General features: G+C 45.9%; 1 protein-coding gene across 1 annotated transcript in view; it reads right to left on the bottom strand.

Annotated features, from left to right (window-relative positions):
• Window positions 1–607: 607 nt before the first annotated feature.
• Window positions 608–20,126, bottom strand: part of TADA1 (transcriptional adaptor 1) — a 41,859-nt gene continuing 22,340 nt past the window's right edge. The window contains exons 3-4 of the mRNA XM_068242626.1: window positions 19,961–20,123; window positions 608–934 (exon numbers count right to left, since the gene is read on the bottom strand). Coding sequence (XP_068098727.1) covers window positions 785–934; window positions 19,961–20,123 — 313 coding nt within the window. The 3' untranslated portion in view covers window positions 608–784. The remainder of the gene's footprint in view (window positions 935–19,960; window positions 20,124–20,126) is intronic.

The following is a 20,126-nucleotide window of genomic DNA, read 5'->3' as shown; positions in this document are numbered from 1 at the left end:
GCTTGCTACACAGTTTTTTGGTAGGTAGACAGAGAAAATGCCATTCACTAAGTGCTTTTGAAAATAAATAAATCCCTGAGAATCCCCTATAAAGAGATGGACTAGTCCAAAACCTGTCACTACCATCAGATTTCTACTACCTACTGTAAGTGACAGCAGGAGAAAAATAATTTATGGCCAATTTTACTCTGGAAAAACCTTACTTTTTACTTGTATATGTTTGCACATATTTAAAATTCTACAATTTTTCGTCAAAGTGCCCCTTTAAGTTAAAATAATAATTTTTAACTTAATTGCAGCAATGTAAAACTGGATATGGAGTTAAAAATAAATAGAGAAAAGCAGAGCAACAAAAAAGGCTAAATTTCCATTTACCATCTCTGCTCTTCAACAAGTGGATTTGTCAAACAGGAAAATACACTTACGAATCATGGTACTTTTTAGGTGGTCAAGGAAACCACAAGATGTTACAGAAGCAAAATTACCTTCTGAGAAACATTTCTATAAGTTTCTGATTTTACTTTTTAATCGTTTAACAGCATAAAATATTATGACGTGGGTTATTCTTCTCAAAGCGAATTGTAAAAAAAAAAATGGTTCAATGTAATTTTTGTTTACCTTTTTATTCAATGAAAAAAAGTCCAGCAACATTATGTGCCATATAACACGATCAAATAATCACTCCCTTGTAGGATTTGTTCAGATACTGACAGTAGAGAAACATGACTTAAGAAAAACATGGCTTCTGTTTGATCCATTAGTCCATAAGAAAAGTCCATTGTCTTTAATACAATAATCCTTCTCTGGCTGTTAGCCTCTGCCGGTGAATGACATCCTGCTGTAGCTCCTCTTCAGTAGGGTGCCAGAGCTTCATTATTATTCTTTCTATGTTCAGTGCATATACCGTGTGTGAAGGGATGACTTCTCTGTGAATCTGTAGGAGGGAATAGAATGTTCATTATTAGCGATGCCAAATGTCGCACCTGTTCTTCCATCAGTTTCTACAAATACAAAATAAAATCTCAAAAAGTCTCAATCTTGACATCTGCACTACAGTATATTAGTGCGGGAGCTAGAACGCAAAACTCATAGCAATCAAATCAAAATTGGTGCAGCTCATTCAAAGATACTTTAATGATGTCCGATAAAAAAAAAAAAAAAAAAAAGAAAAGGAGCTTTACTTGCCTAGGGCTACTTTCAGCCCCTAGAGGTCCAGTTTATCCCTTGCGGCAGCTCCGGTCTTCTCTCTGGTCCAGCTGGCACGTCATCAATAGCCTACGGTGATGTGTGCCTAGGCGCTCACCCGAACATGCGCAGAAAATGCCGACCCGCTGGGAGTCGGCAATACTTCAGAGCCTGCCAGCAGGACCAGAGAGAAGACCGGAGCTGCGGCAAGGGATAGATATGACCTTTGGGGCTGGAAGAAACCCCAGGTAAGTAAAGCTAGTTTTTTTTTTTAAATCGCCTTAGATATCCTTTAACCACTTCGCATTCCAAGGCTTTTCCACCTTAAGAATTCTGAGAATGATGGCATTTCAACTGTCACTTAATATAGTAATATCTTTTGTATTACTTACGCCAAAGTGTTTTTCAACCAAGTATTAGAAATGGACAAATTACCGTATTTTTCGGACTATAATACGCACTTTTTCTCCTCTAAAAGTGGGGAGAAAAAGTCCCTGCGTCTTATAGTCCGAATGCACCAAGTGTGAATGTGCCCGCAGGCTCCTCGCAGCATACCATGTCTCAGTATGCGGTGCGGAGGAGAACCAGGAAGCCCAATGCGGGCGAATCTGCACAGACAGACATCCACACTGCAGCCTGAGACGCTTCAGAAAACTCAGAGTGCATTGAGACCGCAGATATTTGTGAGGCAGAACAGCTCCGACACCTCACCTGGACCCACTGCAAAGCAGTTTTTCACATGTTCGCCGCTCCAGCTCAAAGTTCCCCGCACTGTCCTGCCTGCACGCGAAATGAAGAGGCGCAAGCAACGAATCACATATTTACAATGTCGACGTATACGCAGTACAACCACCAATCAGGCAGGGGGCGCTGCCCCAGACCGCCTATCATAGCGCTCACCACTTCTTGCTCGTTTTATTACAGGCAGTGATGGTCTCGCGGGTGGTACCATTGTGGCCAATCACTGCACGGCATCTGCGCCTGAATGGTAGTGAGCAGTGAGAGCTGTGATAAGCGGTCTGGGGGCAGCGCCCCCCGCCTGATTGGTAGTTGTACTGTGGGATTCATTTCTTGCGCCTCTTCATTTCGTGTGCAGGCAGGACAGTGCGGGGAACTTTGAGCTGGAGCGGCGAACATGTGAAAAACGGCTTTGCAGTGGGTCCAGGTGAGGTGTCAGAGCTGCTCTGCCTCACAAATATCTGCGGGCTCAATGCACTCGGAGTTTTCTGAAGCATCTCAGGCTGCTGTGTAACTAAGTGCATGGGCACAGAGACCGGCCATAGGAACAGGACATTGGAGAGCACAGGGAAAGAGGAGGGGGGGGGGGGAACACTGGACATAGGGGGACACTGGACCCAGGGGGCACTCAATACGGGAGACACAGGGGTCACTGGACACAGAAGGACAAAGGGGTCATTGGACACAGGGGTCACCGGGCAAAGGAGGAGACAGGGGTCACTGGACACAGAAGGACACAGGGGTCATTGGACACAGGGGTCACTATACACAGGAGGACACAGGACACAGGAGGACACTGGACACAGGGGGACACTGGACACAGGGGGACACTGGACACAGGGAGTCACTGGACACAGGGAGTCACTGGACACAGGAGGAACACAAGAGGTACAAGGAAGGCACAAGGGGAACATAATGGAGGGGAGGTCCATAACATGCTCCTGCACTATGGACACACCAGATTTTTTCCCCTTGGTTTTTGTCCTCTAAATCTTGGTGCGTCTTATAGTCTGAAAAATACGGTAAATAACTGGAAATAAAATGTTAAATTACTTTTGAGCCCCTGAAATGATAGGGGTGTGTGAAAAAATGCTTTAGTTGCCTCACATTTTATGCAATCGTTTTGTTCACCCCACTGAATTAAAGCTGAAAGTCTGCACTTCAACTGCATTTGAGCTGTTTCATTTAAAATTTATAGGGGTAATGTACAGAACCAAATTAGAAAAAAGTTGTCTCTGTCCAAATATTTATGGACCTAACTGTATGTGCAAGATAATAAATGTTTTAGCAAGGAACGGATTTTAACCACTTCACCACTGAGGGGTTTTACCCCCTGACCACCAGAGCAATTTTCACCTTTCAGCGCTCCTTCCATTCATTCGTCTATAACTTTATCATTACTTATCGCAATGAAATGAACTATATCTTGTTTTTTCCGCCACCAATTAGGCTTTCTTTAGGTGGGACATTATGCCAAGAATTATTTTTTTCTAAATGTGTTTTAATGGGAAAATAGGAAAAATGTGGGGAAAAAAAAAATTATTTTTCAGTTTTCGGCCATTATAGTTTTTAAATAATGCATGCTACTGTAATTAAAACCCATGAAATTTATGTGCCCTTTTGTCCCGGTTATAAAACCGTTTAAATTATGTCCCTATCACAATGTTTGGCGCCAATATTTCATTTGGAAATAAAGGTGCATTTTTTTCAGTTTTGCGTCCATCCCTAATTACAAGCCCATAGTTTATAAAGTAACAGTGTTATACCTTCTTGACTTAAATATTTAAAAAGTTCAGTCCCTAAGGTAACTAATTATGTATTTTTTTTAATTGTAAATTTTTGAATTTTTTTTTAATTACAAAAAAAAAAAAAATGGGGAGTGTGGGAGGTAATGAGTTAATTTTTTGTGTAAAAGTCATTTATTTGTATGTGAAAAATGTGTAGGGTGTAGTTTACTATTTGGCCACAAGATGGCCACAGTAACTTTTTGCTTTATTGCGACCTCCAAGCCTCCTTCCGGAAGCTTGGAGGAAGAATAAGGAGGCTGGACACGTGAGTTTCTTCTCACAATGATCGCGCTGCCCATAGGAGAGCAGCGGGTCATTGTGGGGCTTAGATCAACGAACGGGAATGGATTTTCCCGTTCATTGATCTCCGGGCGAGCGGGCGGCGGCGGTTTTACTAGCGGCGGGCGGCGTGTTTACGAGCGGGAGCGCGGACAGCGTCGGGAACGCGGAAAGTACGTGTTTCTCCGTCCCTGGTTTTTAAAGGATGGAAAAAGGGGCGGAGAAATACGTACGCGCGGGGGTAAAGTGGTTAATCAGAGTACCTTATATACTCGTGTATAAACTTAAATTTTCAGCACAAAAAAAATGTGCTGAAAAGTTACCCACTCGACTTACATGCAAGTCAGTGGAGCAGAATGGATGGTGGAGCAGAATGTGTTATATGCAGAGGAGCGTAAGGATCGTGCACTAGTGATCCTGCTCTTGCCAGCTGGCTCCCTGCTGTGTCTGTGCCCCGCAACATGGTGTGCAGAGTGTGCTGCTCAAGACTACCTGTGTCCCTCTGCTTGTGGAGCACAACGTGCAAGCAATGTGTCAGCAGTGCAATGATCGGGGATTCTTCCTGTGCGGCAATCGCTGTTCTCATATCTATGATGCCATCTAGTGGTGTCTTGAGACACAGCTGTATCATCCTTGAACACATCTGGCTATGGGCAGGGGGGCTGACTTGTACTGGGGGCACATCTGGCTACTGTGGAGGAGGCTATTCTGGGGAGGGGGCTTATACACGAGTCAATTACCTTTTCCTAGTTTCTGAGGGAAAAGTGGGTACCTCTGCTTATAAGTGGGTCAGCTTATATGCGAGTATATACGGTATATTCAATATTTCCTAATGTAAGGGACACTTAAACTGCAAGGGTGCTGCTTTCACACTAGGGTGGTGCATTTTTTTTTTACCACACCCCACAGGGCAATGAAAGCGACTTGGCCAAGCTACCGAGCCGTACTCCAGGGGACAGGAGCCACCCGGGGAGACAGCGAGGGACTCAGCAGCCTCAAGGGGGCTTAAGGAAACGTAAGGATTTTTGCGAACGACCCGTCGTTTGAACGTTCGTCGTTCGCACGTCAAATCCGGCGTTTGTACAGACTATCGTTCGGGTGATAAGACTGGTTTTCAGCGCTGAAAACCAGTCTTATCACCCGAACGATAGTCTGTACACACGCCGGATTTGACGTGCGAACGACGGAACGTTCAAGCGACGGGTCGTTCGCAAAAATCTGACGTGTGTATGGGCCTTTAGTCGTGGAGAGGGCTGTTTTCTGACTTTTATTATCTCAACTGTAAGTGAACTGTTTACTTTTTCTCTGCTAGAGGAGAGGTCATTACTTCACAGACTGCTCTGAAAGACTCATTTTGAATGCTGAGTGTTGTGTAATCTGCACATATTATAGAATGATGCAATGTTAGAAAAAACACTATATACCTGAAAATAAAAATGTGAGAATATTTTCTTTGCTGCTAATCTTCTAGTAATTATTCATAGTACACAACCAATTCACTATATCATATTTTTTTTTCGCTTCAGTGTCTCTTTAAAGTTCACAATAGGTTTGTTTTTCTACAGGAGTACGGAAAGGTAGGATTGCTAGGCTGCACACAATACAGTCTTAATTTTCATAAAGACCTTAAATTAATGTCACCGATTATCGTTCCATGTAATGGATCAGTGAACATGCTCTGTACAGACAGGTAACATTTTTTGCATCTGAAAATTTTTAAAGGGAAAAAAAAAGTGTAAACCATATACAGTGGTTTGCAAAAGTATTCAGCCCCCTTGAAGTTTTCCACATTTCTGCCACAAACATGAATCAATTTTATTGGAATTCCACGTTAAAGTTCAATACAAAGTGGTGTACAGGTGAGAAGTAGAGTTGGGCCGAACGGTTCGCCGGCGAACGTGGTTCGCGCGAACGTAGGTGGTTCGCGTGCCTTTTGCGGAAGAAGTTCGGTTCGCCCCATAATGCACTGAGGGTCAACTTTGACCCTCTACATCACAGTCAGCAGGCCCAGTGTAGCCAATTAGGCTACACTAGCCCCTGGAGCCCCACCCCCCCTTATATAGGGCAGGCAGCGGCGGCCATTACGGCCACTCGTGTGCCTGCATTAGTGAGAGTAGGGCGAGCTGCTGCAGTCTCTCATATAGGGAAAGATTAGTTAGGCTTAACTTCGTCCTGGCTGCATACCTGTTCTGTTCAGTGAGCCCTCAGCCCACTGCATACCTGTACTGTGATCCTGCCACTGCATACCTGTTCAGTGATCCTGCCACTGCATACCTGTTCAGTGATCCTGCCACTGCATACCTATTCTGTTCAGTGAGCCCTCAGCCCACTGCATACCTGTACTGTGATCCTGCCACTCCATACCTGTTCAGTGATCCTGCCACTGCATACCTGTTCTGTTCAGTGAGCCCTCAGCCCACTGCATACCTGTACTGTGATCCTGCCACTGCATACCTGTTCAGTGATCCTGCCACTGCATACCTGTTCAGTGATCCTGCCACTGCATACCTGTTCTGTTCAGTGAGCCCTCAGCCCACTGCATACCTGTACTGTGATCCTGCCACTCCATACCTGTTCAGTGATCCTGCCACTGCATACCTGTTCTGTTCAGTGAGCCCTCAGCCCACTGCATACCTGTACTGTGATCCTGCCACTCCATGCCTGTTCAGTGATCCTGCCACTGCATACCTGTTCAGTGATCCTGCCACTGCATACCTGTTCTGTGAACCCGCCACTGTATACCTGTTCTGTTCAGTGGACCCGCCACTGTATACCTGTTCTGTGAACCCGCCACTGTATACCTGTTCTGTTCAGTGGACCCGCCACTGTATACCTGTTCTGTTCAGTGGACCCGCCACTGTATACCTGTTCTGTTCAGTGGACCCGCCACTGTATACCTGTTCTGTTCAGTGGACCCGCCACTGTATACCTGTTCAGTGAACCCGCCACTGCATACCTGTTGTGTTCAGTGAACCTGCCACTGCATACCTGTTGTGTTCAGTGAACCTGCCACTGCATACCTGTTCTGTGAACCCGCCACTGTATACCTGTTCTGTTCAGTGGACCCGCCACTGTATACCTGTTTAGTGAACACGCCACTGCATACCTATTGTGTTCAGTGATCCTGCCACTGCATACCTGTTCTGTGAACCCGCCACTGTATACCTGTTCTGTTCAGTGGACCCGCCACTGTATACCTGTTCTGTGAACCCGCCACTGTATACCTGTTCTGTTCAGTGGACCCGCCACTGTATACCTGTTCTGTTCAGTGGACCCGCCACTGTATACCTGTTCTGTTCAGTGGACCCGCCACTGTATACCTGTTTAGTGAACACGCCACTGCATACCTATTGTGTTCAGTGATCCTGCCACTGCATACCTGTTCTGTGAACCCGCCACTGTATACCTGTTCTGTTCAGTGGACCCGCCACTGTATACCTGTTCTGTGAACCCGCCACTGTATACCTGTTCTGTTCAGTGGACCCGCCACTGTATACCTGTTCTGTTCAGTGGACCCGCCACTGTATACCTGTTCTGTTCAGTGGACCCGCCACTGTATACCTGTTCTGTTCAGTGGACCCGCCACTGTATACCTGTTTAGTGAACACGCCACTGCATACCTATTGTGTTCAGTGATCCTGCCACTGCATACCTGTTCTGTGAACCCGCCACTGTATACCTGTTCTGTTCAGTGGACCCGCCACTGTATACCTGTTCTGTTCAGTGGACCCGCCACTGTATACCTGTTCTGTTCAGTGGACCCGCCACTGTATACCTGTTCTGTTCAGTGGACCCGCCACTGTATACCTGTTCTGTTCAGTGGACCCGCCACTGTATACCTGTTCTGTTCAGTGGACCCGCCACTGTATACCTGTTTAGTGAACACGCCACTGCATACCTATTGTGTTCAGTGATCCTGCCACTGCATACCTGTTCTGTGAACCCGCCACTGTATACCTGTTCTGTTCAGTGGACCCGCCACTGTATACCTGTTCTGTGAACCCGCCACTGTATACCTGTTCTGTTCAGTGGACCCGCCACTGTATACCTGTTCTGTTCAGTGGACCCGCCACTGTATACCTGTTCTGTTCAGTGGACCCGCCACTGTATACCTGTTCTGTGAACCCGCCACTGTATACCTGTTCAGTTCAGTGGACCCGCCACTGTATACCTGTTTAGTGAACACGCCACTGCATACCTATTGTGTTCAGTGATCCTGCCACTGCATACCTGTTCTGTGAACCCGCCACTGTATACCTGTTCTGTTCAGTGAACCCACCGCATCAGTGCGCATACCTGTGCAGTTAAGTGAACCCACCTACCTACGTGAGTGCACGCAGTGTGATATACCACTCCGTGCATACCCAATATGGACAAAACAGGTAGAGGAAGAGGAAGAGGTAGTGGCAGAGGCAGAGGAAGGCCACCCGGCAGGTCTGCGCGAGGTCGTGTAAATGTAATTTCGTGTGGACCTGGCCCACAGTACAGTGCTCGGAAGAAGGCACGTCCCATCACCTCCCAAGATTGTCAGGACGTGGTTGAGTATTTAGCGACACAGAACACCTCATCTTGCTCAGCCACCAGCGCTACTACTAGCACCACTTCCGCTGCATTTGACACTTCGCAAGAATTATTTAGTGTTGAAATCACTGATGCACAGCCATTGTTGTTACAGCCAGATGAATTTTCACCAGCTAATATGTCTGAGTTACGCGGCAACACTATGGATGTAACGTGTCAGGAGGATGAAGGACCTACTGATGGTGCAAGTTTGGATTTGTCTGAGGCAAGCGAAGCTGGGCAGGATGACTACGATGATGACGGTAATAGGGATCCTCTGTATGTTCCCAATAGAGGAGATGAAGAGGGGGACAGTTCAGAGGGGGAGTCAGAGAGTAGTAGGAGGAGAGAAGTTGCTGAAAGAAGCTGGGGCAGCTCTTCGTCAGAAACAGCTGGTGGCAGAGTCCGGCACCATGTATCGCCACCTATGTACAGCCAGCCAACTTGCCCTTCAGCATCAGCTGCTGAGGTCCCCATAGTGCCCACATCCCAGGGTGGCTCAGCGGTGTGGAAATTTTTTAATGTGTGTGCCTCAGATCGGACCAAAGCCATCTGTTCGCTCTGCCAACAAAAATTGAGCCGTGGAAAGGCCAACACTCACGTAGGGACAAGTGCCTTACGAAGGCACCTGGAGAAAAGGCACAAACAGCAATGGGATGGCCACCTGAGCAAAAGCAGCAGCAGCACACAAAAGAAAAGTCACCCTCCTTCTCCTCTTCCTCCTTCAGGTGCATCATCTGCTTCTGCCGCTTTCTCCTTTGCACCTTCACAGGCACCCTCCTCCACTCCGCCTCTGCCCTTGAGCGGTTCCTGCTCCTCTGCCCACAGCAGCAGTCAGGTGTCCGTGAAGGAAATGTTTGAGCGGAAGAAGCCACTTTTGGCCAGTCACCCCCTTGCCCGGCGTCTGACAGCTGGCGTGGCGGAACTGTTAGCTCGCCAGCTGTTACCATACCGGCTGGTGGACTCTGAGGCCTTCCGTAAATTTGTGGCCATCGGAACACCGCAGTGGAAGATGCCAGGCCGCACTTATTTTTCGAGAAAGGCCATACCCCAACTGCACCGTGAAGTTGAGAGGCAAGTGGTGTCATCTCTTGCGAAGAGCGTTGGGTCAAGGGTACACCTGACCACGGATGGCTGGTCTGCCAAGCACGGGCAGGGCCGCTACATTACCTACACAGCCCATTGGGTGAACCTGGTGGTGAACGATGGCAAGCAGAAAGCGGCGGACCAAATTGTGACACCTCCACGGCTTGCAGGCAGGCCTCCTGCCACCTCCTCTCCTCCTGCTACATGCTCTTCGCTGTCCTCCTCCTCCTCCTTGGCTGAGTGGCAGTTCTCCTCTCCAGCTACACAGCCCCAGCTCCGCAGGGCCTATGCTGCATGCCAGGTACGACGGTGTCACGCCATCTTAGACATGGCTTGTCTCAAAGCGGAGAGTCACACTGGAGCAGCTCTCCTGGCTGCTCTTAAGAAACAGGTGGATGAGTGGCTGACCCCGCACCACCTGGAGATAGGCAACGTGGTGTGCGACAACGGCAGCAATCTGCTTGCCGCTTTGCATATGGGGAAGCTGACACACATACCCTGCATGGCACATGTCATGAATCTAGTGGTTCAAAGATTTGTGGCAAAGTACCCTGGCTTAGCGGATGTCCTGAAGCAGGCCAGGAAGTTCTGTGGGCATTTGAGGCGCTCTTACACAGCCATGGCACGATTTGCAGAAATTCAGCGTAAAAACAACATGCCGGTGAGACGCCTCATTTGCGATAGCCCCACTCGCTGGAACTCGACCCTGCTCATGTTCTCCCGCCTGCTAGAACAGAAGAAAGCCGTCACCCAGTACCTCTACAACTGGAGTAGAACGAAACAGTCTGGGAAGATGGGGATGTTCTGGCCCGACAACTGGACACTGATGAAAAATGCATGCAGGCTCATGCGGCCGTTTGAGGAGGTGACCAACCTGGTGAGCCGCAGTGAGGGCACCATCAGCGACTTAATTCCCTACGCGTACTTCTTGGAGCGTGCTGTGCGTAGAGTGGCGGATGAAGCTGCGAATGAGCGTGACCAGGAACCGTTACGGCAGGAACAGGCATGGGACCAATTTTCATCAGACCCAGCTGTTTCCTCAACACCTGCGGCAGCACAGAGGGGGGAGGAGGAGGAAGAAGAGAGGTCGTGTGCAGAAGACGAGTCAGACTCAGAGGATGATGAGCAAGGTGTTTCTTTGGGGGAGGAGGAGGAGGAGGAGGAGGGGACAGCGGCAGGAGAACAACCGCAGCAGGCGTCGCAGGGGGCTTGTGCTGCTCAACCTTCCCGTGGTATTGTTCGCGGCTGGGGGGAGGAGGTTGACTTACCTGACGTCACTGAGGAAGAGCAAGAGGAGATGGAGGGTACTGGATCCGACTTTGTGCAGATGTCGTCTTTTATGCTGTCCTGCCTGTTGAGGGACCCCCGTATAAAAAACCTCAAGGGGAATGAGCTGTACTGGGTGGCCACACTACTAGACCCTCGGTACAGGCACAAAGTGGCGGACCTGTTACCAACTCACCGGAAGGTGGAAAGGATGCAGCACATGCAGAACCAGCTGTCAACTATGCTTTACAATGCCTTTAAGGGTGATGTGACGGCACAACGCCAGCAAGGTACCACTGCCACTAATCCTCCTCCCGTGTCCACGCAGTCAAAGACAGGACGCTCCAGCGATCTCATGGTGATGTCGGACATGCGGACGTTCTTTAGTCCAACGCCTCGCCGTAGCCCTTCCGGATCCACCCTCCACCAACGCCTCGACCGGCAGGTAGCCGACTACCTGGCCTTAAGTGTGGATGTAGACACTGCTGTGAACAGCGATGAGGAACCCTTGAACTACTGGGTGCGCAGGCTTGACCTGTGGCCAGAGCTGTCCCAATTTGCCATCCAACTTCTCTCCTGCCCTGCCGCAAGCGTCCTCTCAGAAAGGACCTTCAGCGCAGCTGGAGGCATTGTCACAGAGAAGAGAAGTCGCCTAAGTCACAAAAGTGTTAAGTACCTCACCTTTATCAAAATGAATGAGGCATGGATCCCGGAGGGCTGCTGCCCGCCCCAAGACTAAGTCAGTCCCCGCACACACAGCATCTCTGCCTGCACGCCGTGTGACTGGCTGCCTGGCCTGCCCCAAAAAGACTAAGTCGCTCCCAGTCCCTCCACACAGCATGTCTGCCTGCAGGCCGCTTCACTACCTTCTCCGCCACCACCAACAGGGTCCGGGACTCCAGGCGGATTGCTGAATTTTTTAGGCCGCTGCTAGCAGCGGCCGCTGTAATAATTTTTATGGTGCGTGTACATGACTGCCTAATTTTTCTGGCTGCACTGAGGGCAGCTGCAACAACAAAAGAAAAGGCATGTACATGCGCCCATTCCCCTTCGTGATCATTACCTTGCCGTGGTGAAGGGGCTTGCGTATCACAATGAAGCAATGACCGGCGCCTAGATGAGTGTCTCGGGGGGCACACAAAAGATAATAAGGTCGTTGCTTCATTGTGGTCAGACCAAATTTGATCAGCTGGACAGTCACTGTTCTGTCATTCAGCTACATCAGCCAGGCCGACCATATGGGCTGTAAAGCCACCAAAACCTGCACTCTCGCCATGGTGCACACCAGTCCAGCACGGCCGTCACTAGTACAAACAGCTGTTTGCGGTGCGTTACACGGTGAGTTTGGTGTGTCAGTGTGAAGCAGTACCTTAATTACACTACCTGATTGATGTATACACATGCAAGATGTTTTAAAGCACTTTAGGCCTGTCATTTAGCATTCAATGTGATTTCTGCCCTTAAAACGCTGCTTTGCGTCAAATCCAGATTTTTCCCGGGGACTTTTGGCGTGTATCCCACTCCGCCATGCCCCCCTCCAGGTGTTAGACCCCTTGAAACATCTTTTCCATCACTTTTGTGGCCAGCATAATTATTTTTTTTTTTCAAAGTTCGCATCCCCATTGAAGTCTATTGCGGTTCGCGAACTTTAACGCGAACCGAACGTTCCGCGAAAGTTCGCGAACCCGGTTCGCGAACCTAAAATCGGAGGTTCGGCCCAACTCTAGTGAGAAGTGGAACGAAAATCATACAGGATTCCAAACATTTTTTGCAAATAAATAACTGCAAAGTGGGGTGTGCGTAATTATTCAGCCCCCTGAGTCAATACTTTGTAGAGTCACCTTTTGCTGCAATTGCAGCTGCCAGTCTTTTAGGGTATGTCTCTACCAGCTTTGCAAATCTAGAGACTGAAATCCTTGCCCATTCTTCTTTGCAAAACAGCTCCAGCTCAGTCAGATTAGATGGACAGCGTTTGTGAACAGTTTTCAGATCTTGCCACAGATTTTCGACTGGATTTAGATCTGGACTTTGACTGGGCCATTCTAACACATGGATATGTTTTGTTTTAAACCATTCCATTGTTGCCCTGGCTTTATGTTTAGGGTCGTTGTCCTGCTGGAAGGTGAACCTCCGCCCCAATCTCAAGTCTTTTGCAGTCTCCAAGAGGTTTTCTTCCAAGTTTGCCCTGTATTTGGTTCCATCCATCTTCCCATCAACTCTGACCAACTTCCCTGTCGCTGCTGAAGAGAAGCACCCCCAGAGCATGATGCTGCCACCACCATATTTGATAGTGAGGATGGCGAGTTCAAAGTGATGTGCAGTGTTCGTTTTCCGTCACACATAGCGTTTTGCATTTTGGCCAAAAAGGGCAATTTTGGTCTCATCTGACCAGAGCACCTTCTTCCACATGGTTGCTGTGTCCCCCACATGGCTTGTGGCAAACTGCAAACGGGACTTCTTATGCTTTCTGCCACTCTTTCATAAAGGCTAACTTTGTACAGTGCATGACTCATAGTTGTCCTATGGACAGATTCCCCCACCTGAGCTGTAGATCTCTGCAGCTCGTCCAGTCACCATGGGCCTTCTTGACTGCATTTCTTCCACTTTAAAGCAAACCTGAAGCTTACAAAACCACTGACGTTCCATAAAAAATGGGCGGTGCATGAGTCGGTGTGAAACCCATGGTCAGCTGCTATCTTCAGACTGGTTGCAAGTAAGTTGATGCCTGATAACATTTGTAAGACAAGAAGAATGGCACTGGATATACAGTACTGTACAAATAAGCAGCCTGGGAAAAATGAGGAATAATGTGAACGTAAAGAAAAAAAAAAAAAAGAATACAGAATTACCACTTCCAATTTACTATCACCAATAAAAGTATGATCACAGTCCTCCCACGGGTATCTTTGCCCTTGTTAGCGATGACACTCCTGGCAGTATGTGGAGATCAGTACAGGCTTCTTTCACTTGTAGTGCAGATAAGAGTGGGCCTACTCAGTGCAAAACTAAGGAGAGTGGAGAGGAGAGTGCTAAGTCCCGCCCACCGAGGTATTGAAGCCACTCACATTACATATACAAGTGGCTTATCATGATTGGCTTCATTTTGAAGAGAGGCTCAGAAAGTTCTGCAGAACACGTGCTGCAAGTCTCGCCTGCAGAGGTATCCGAGCCACTCACAGGAAGCGAGTGGCTGCCTCTATTCAGTGACTGCTGTAACTTTTAAGGAACCCTGAATACTGTACCAGCAGTTTGTCCAGCCTGGCTATGCAACCCTAAAGTATACTTAACCTTGTAGTCCATCAAATGTGCAAGTGCTTGTACTGTACCCTCCAATGAGAGGACAGAGTTGGTCCTTTGCAGCAGAGAATGGGATGCTGGGCCATTTCTAGGACAATTTCTAATATAGTAAACCACTTTTCCTGGTCTCTTGGAGTTTACTATAACAAGATTATACTGTACTATATAACCAGTGTTTTTTTTTTAATATCTAATGATGCAGATATACTGTAGATGAAGGATGTTTTATTTTTATAAGGTTATTATATGGGGTGTGGAGAGGGGGGCGTTTTGTCAGGATCACACCCATCAAACAGCTCAATATCCATTGATTGACACAGTTAATGTGTGTCACCATCAAAAGCACCTACCCACCTGGTCAATGGATGTGACACCAGAAGAGGAGGAATTCTCAATGGTTAAAAAGGCAGAAAGAACTATGGTAGTCAATTTTTAGAACAAAAACTTTTGCCACGAACAGTACAGTGCTGGGTTGCAAAAAGGCAAGTAAAATACAATTCTTTTGCAAATTTAGGCAGACTTTGGGGCATTTGTGGCTACCCTCACCATGCTATTTGCACCATGGGTTAGACTTTCAAAAGGCTTTACATTTATTAAAAGAATAAGAATGTTCACATAAAGATGTTCTAAAAGGTCAGGGAATTTTAGGTCTGTTCACTCATATTCCAACATGCCATGCACAGATATGGCAAACATTGAGGCTTTAAAAATATATTTTTTTTTTGCTTCCATTTAATCCTGTGGATTTTCCCAGTACTTTTTTAATGGTTGACAATTTTTAGTATGTATAAACATAAACTAAAAGAGAAAAGGACTAGAAACGCAACCTCCACACCTCCCGGTGGAAGGTGTACAGAACAACAAATTATTCTTAGCTTTTCATGTAATTGTAAAACATAAATGTATCACACCACAGGACATCAGGTTCAGAATAGTGCCAATGTGGAAACACCTTGCTGAGTCAGAAAGTAAAAGTCTGATTATCTCATATTGATTTCTGCTGGAAATTCCTAGATACCAGCACTCTTTTCATAGGAGAGGCTCAACTTTCCCAGCCTGGCCTGTCTTCAGTGTTATGCCACATTTTCTGCCAATGTTGAAACCACAGTAGCTGCTCTCATATCGTGCTTTTCTCTCCAAAAGGGTCACTATTTGGTTTGGAGTTTGTTCCGTAGTGATACTGAACCTGCTTTTTGACCTCTTGTGTATATACAGTAGTTAATGCAGTATTTTCAGATTTTATTTTGTCACTCACTTGACAAAAGCTGTACCTGGTTGACCTCCATTATATGTTTGTGTATCAGTTTCTCTTTAACAAGAAAGCAGGAAATCCAGTGTCTTCTAATAACAAAGTTACTTGTTCCTTTCCCTTCTTGAGCTTTTTCTCAGTAGAATAAATGTGACGTGCACAGTTAACTTGTGATATTCTTTTTAAAGGTGCTCGTTTCCATGAATGCCCTGTAATGGAGCATGTAGGGAAATTTTGTTCTTTCTGCTGCATTTTAGTGCATGTTTTGTCCCCCTTCAATGATAGGAAATTGTAATGAATCACATTCTATCGCATTTCACAGTCTTTTTGCCAGGTAACACATGAACAGCGCTAGATAGTATCTATGAACCTTAATGGTTTCATTTGCATTTTGGTTGTTCAATAGTGTATGTAGGTTAAAAAAAAACAAAGTTTTGTAAAAGTAATACCATTTAATGGCTGATAAAGTTAAATGATGCAAGCTTTCAGGGATCTAGTCCCCTTCTTCAGGCATATTTCCAGAGGTTAGCTGATGCAGGTAAATAGTAAACATGAAGATGACAGTTGTGTTGGTCACCATTCAGCAGGTAGATGTCAGGAGGTCAGTAAGCTGAAGCCAATAAGCTCATGCAAGTATATATGAAGTCCAACATGTTTCTGATCATGAAGTTAAGTCAATCATGTTAAAGCGGATCCGAGATCAAAAACTAACTATAACAAGTAACTTGTCTATAGATCTTATCTAAATTTTAGATAGTTTACACAGCAAATCTAGCTGCAAATAGCTTCAACAGTATATGATTATTTATTCCTGTGATACAATGAGCAGCCATGTTCTGCTTGTGATCATTACACACAGGCAAACTGATTTGCATCTCCAGTCCTCAGCCTGTGAAAACTTCACTCCCCTCCCCCTCCTCCCCTCTCCCTCTGAAATCTCTGGCAAGTAACACCTCCTCCTCCTGCCCAAACTGAGCTCCCATAAGCCCTTACTACAGGAGTCTGAGAGTGCCAAGGCACTGGAGAAGCTGTGGGCGAGGCTCAGGTTTAGTTTATGGGGAATTAGAGTATTAAAAAACAAAAACAGTATTTGGCTTGAGGAATGCCTTAGAAACTATATTAAAGGAACACAATTATGCAATGAGTAAAAGTTTATCTCGGATCCACTTTAAATAAGGTGTCACAAAACCCATTCCACAATTTAAACCTTCTGTTAATGTCTTGAATATTTTCATAAATTTGTACTCAGAAATTTTTGTTCTTGGTTGTTCATTTTTAAAGTTACCCATAAGAATAAGTACTTTCAGATCTTGCATGATGTGTCCTGGTTCACAGAAGTGTTGGGCCACTGGTGTGTCCATTTTACCCTCATTAATGTTAAAGCGGTGATGGTTCATTCTTGCACACAGTTGTCATGTTTCTTCTATATAGATTCCTCTTGAGGGGGCATTTCATGTAGAGTATCATGTATACAACATTCAATGGTTCAACAGGAAAACCTGACAGCAGCATTTGGCTTAAAGGGATACTGTAGGGGGGGTCGGGGGAAAATGAGTTGAACTTACCCGGGGCTTCTAATGATCCCCCTGCAGACATACCGTGCCCGCGCAGCCACTCCCCAATGCTCCGGCCCCGCCTCCAGTTCACTTCTGGAATTTCTGACTTTAAAGTCATAAAACCACTGCGCCTGCGTTGCCATGTCCTCGATCCCGCTGATGTCATCAAGAGCGCACAGCGCAGGCCCAGTATGGTCTGTGTCTGCGCAGTACACTCCTGGTGACATCAGCGGGAGAGAGGACACGGCAACGCAGGCGCAGTGGTTTTCTGACTTTAAAGTCAGAAAATCCAGAAGTGAACTGGAGGCGGGGCCGGAGCATCGGTGAGTGGCTGCGCCAACACAGGATGTCTGCGGGGGATCATTAGAAGCCCCGGGTAAGTTCAGCTCATTTTCCCCTGACCCCCCTACAGTATCCCTTTAAATCTGCAGTGGCAGTCAAGAGAACTTTGTTGGAAAGATTTTGACCATGAAGACCCCAAAGTTACAATCAGTGAGCATGTGATACGAATCTGCTTGGAATCACACAAAATGAAACTGTTAGCTTAGATGGCGTGAACACTGAGAAGTATGCTTGGTCCTGGTGAATGTGTACTTCCCAGTACTGATGTACAATTGCAGAAACTAACCAGGCCTACTAGACCATGGCTTCTGTATTGTAGCAGATGTCATCTAGTGGATGGGAGGGAACATGGCTATATCTCATTCACCTCCCACTTACTTGACTATAAAGTTAATCAATGCACAGGGTGGAATATGGTAAGATAGATCGATAGGGAATATAACTACCATTGCAAAAGTAAAAACTATAGCACCAGGAAATGAAACTGTAGCAGCAAACTTCAGAGCATGTTTTATTTATTTATTTTTACAAGAAATGCTGCAGAGAGGGTTGTAAGACTGCACACAGCAGACATTGTCAATAGTTTATTTTTTAATAAATATAATTAACAGGTTCACTTTAAACTGATCCTGAAGTATACTTGGGCAATGGAAAAAGATTATATGATTAGACATGACATTTGCCATTGCATGCATTCACCAATGGGAGACGTCCACACAAATCAAGCAGCAGTCACGTGTGCTGAAACAGCTGCTGCCAGGATTCACACACCCGGTCTGCCGGTGCCCAATCTCTCTGTGGGTCACCAATCCACATAACGGTATGAAGTGACACACTGGTCAGGTGACCAGAGGGTGTGGTTTCCAATTATGGGTGTAGTGCACCATTGTATATAAGGTTGCTGTTTTGTAAGGTTGTGTTTACACCTGAGGAAGGGGGAAACCCTAAAACGTGTTAAAACATGAAAAATAAACAAGTTTATTTACGCCTTTGGAGTGCCTCCTTCATATCTGCATTGTGTTCGCAAGTCAGCGAACAAGACTGAGGGTTCCTAAACTCTGTCAACACGGTAAACACCATACCCACCGGCTAGCTGGCTTCAGGTCAAAAGTCATGCGGGCATTAAGAGATGGCAGTTCATTATGGGTGAACCCATGCTGTGAATTCCATCCGCACATACGATAAAGTATTACATCAGACGTAACCAATGAAAACCACAGGGATAGCACTCTTACAATGTAGTGAATTTTATGTACAAAAGACAGCCAGTGCAAAACTAACAAATGGTGACTGACCAGGGACTAGTTATGTAATGCACACCTTTGTGAATACTTTTCACTGACATGCAAAAGTGCTGTTTTCAACTATTTTTTTTTGCTATTTGTAACTAAAGGAGTGGCCCAAAGAATACCTATGGGGGAAAACACTTCACAGCAAAGTCCCAGATACTCGGCACAGGCAGTGATTGGCGGATGTTACCAATCGTCCTGGTGCCATCTGCTACACATCCGGTAGTTCCCAGTGGATTTCCGGCGTCTCCTATGTATGGCTCCTGGTGTGTCACCTAACCCGCTTCGGTGACAAATAGGGGAAAGTGTGTGGCAGCATTATGCGCAGGACGTGACTAATTTGTCCTCTTAAAGATTCCAGGATGTGATAGTCACATCCAAGAATCTTAACTGGTTAATGTTTTATATTCTTATTTTCTACTACAGCACTGAGTTTTTTTTTTATTATTTTATTCTCTATGCCATGAGTACTAATATATTTAATAGTCCTAATAAGGACTGTTCATTCAAAAGTTTATATTTTTTAATTTAATATATTACATATGATTGTGGAATTATATTTAGTCAATTTGAAAGAAGGGCTATCCCAAAAAGACCTTAAAAATATTCTAACAATATGTATCTGGTATTGAGTACAGTGTTCTCCCCAGGCTTTTTTAGCTAGGCGCTCCACCCGACTAGTTTTGGTGAGCACCCGGCTGCCATCGGCTCACCTCCTCCTATGTTGCAAACAGAGTTGCTCACAGAAGCACTGGTCCTGCATTCTCTCATCTCGCCCCACCCGGCTACTTTTTCATGCCACCCGGCTACTATTTCTATACTATACCTTTGTGGTATTATTTACTTTTTTACTTAAAATTTTAATTACAGACAAAGTTTCAAATGTAGTAACACACAAAAAAAAAAGCAGATCCATGGACAGGTGGAATATTACACTTTTACTGTCAAATCTAACAGTAGCCCACAATATGCATCACAGGCTAATACTAAATAGCTACAAGTAAACCCTTCATATAAATACACCAGCCAAGATCTGCCACATACAAGATTGACCTGTTTTGCGACTAGAGAATATAAAGGAGAGAAATGAAAGAGAGAAAAGCAGAAAACTAAGAGATAAAGTAAGAAAGGACAGTGAAAAACAAGTTTACATCACTCAGATACAATCGGCATTAAACATCAAAAATCAGCCACATATTCACTGTGTATTATTATATGCATATGTTCATAATCTAAAGTAAAATATACATTTTACTGAAAATTAAAATGGATAAATTATCTAATAATATTATTGTAAGATAAATGTTTTGCTTATGTAGCGTGTACCTGTAGAGCTTCTAAGAGGTCGTACATATTGACGGGCGGCAGGCTTGGAGGGAGGTTGTCTCCAGAACAGGCTAGTAAGAGGGCAGCTTGCTGTTCTGCATCATCAGGATGGATGTGGTTTCCAGGGTTCTGGTTTCCAGGAGAACTGGAGAAAACGGAAGCACTG

The sequence above is a fragment of the Hyperolius riggenbachi genome, chromosome 6 (assembly GCF_040937935.1).
Source record: "Hyperolius riggenbachi isolate aHypRig1 chromosome 6, aHypRig1.pri, whole genome shotgun sequence".
In the NCBI taxonomy this organism is placed as follows: Eukaryota; Metazoa; Chordata; class Amphibia; order Anura; family Hyperoliidae; genus Hyperolius; species Hyperolius riggenbachi.
Note: the sequence above shows the minus strand (reverse complement) of the source record. Positions and strands in the feature narration are given on the sequence as shown.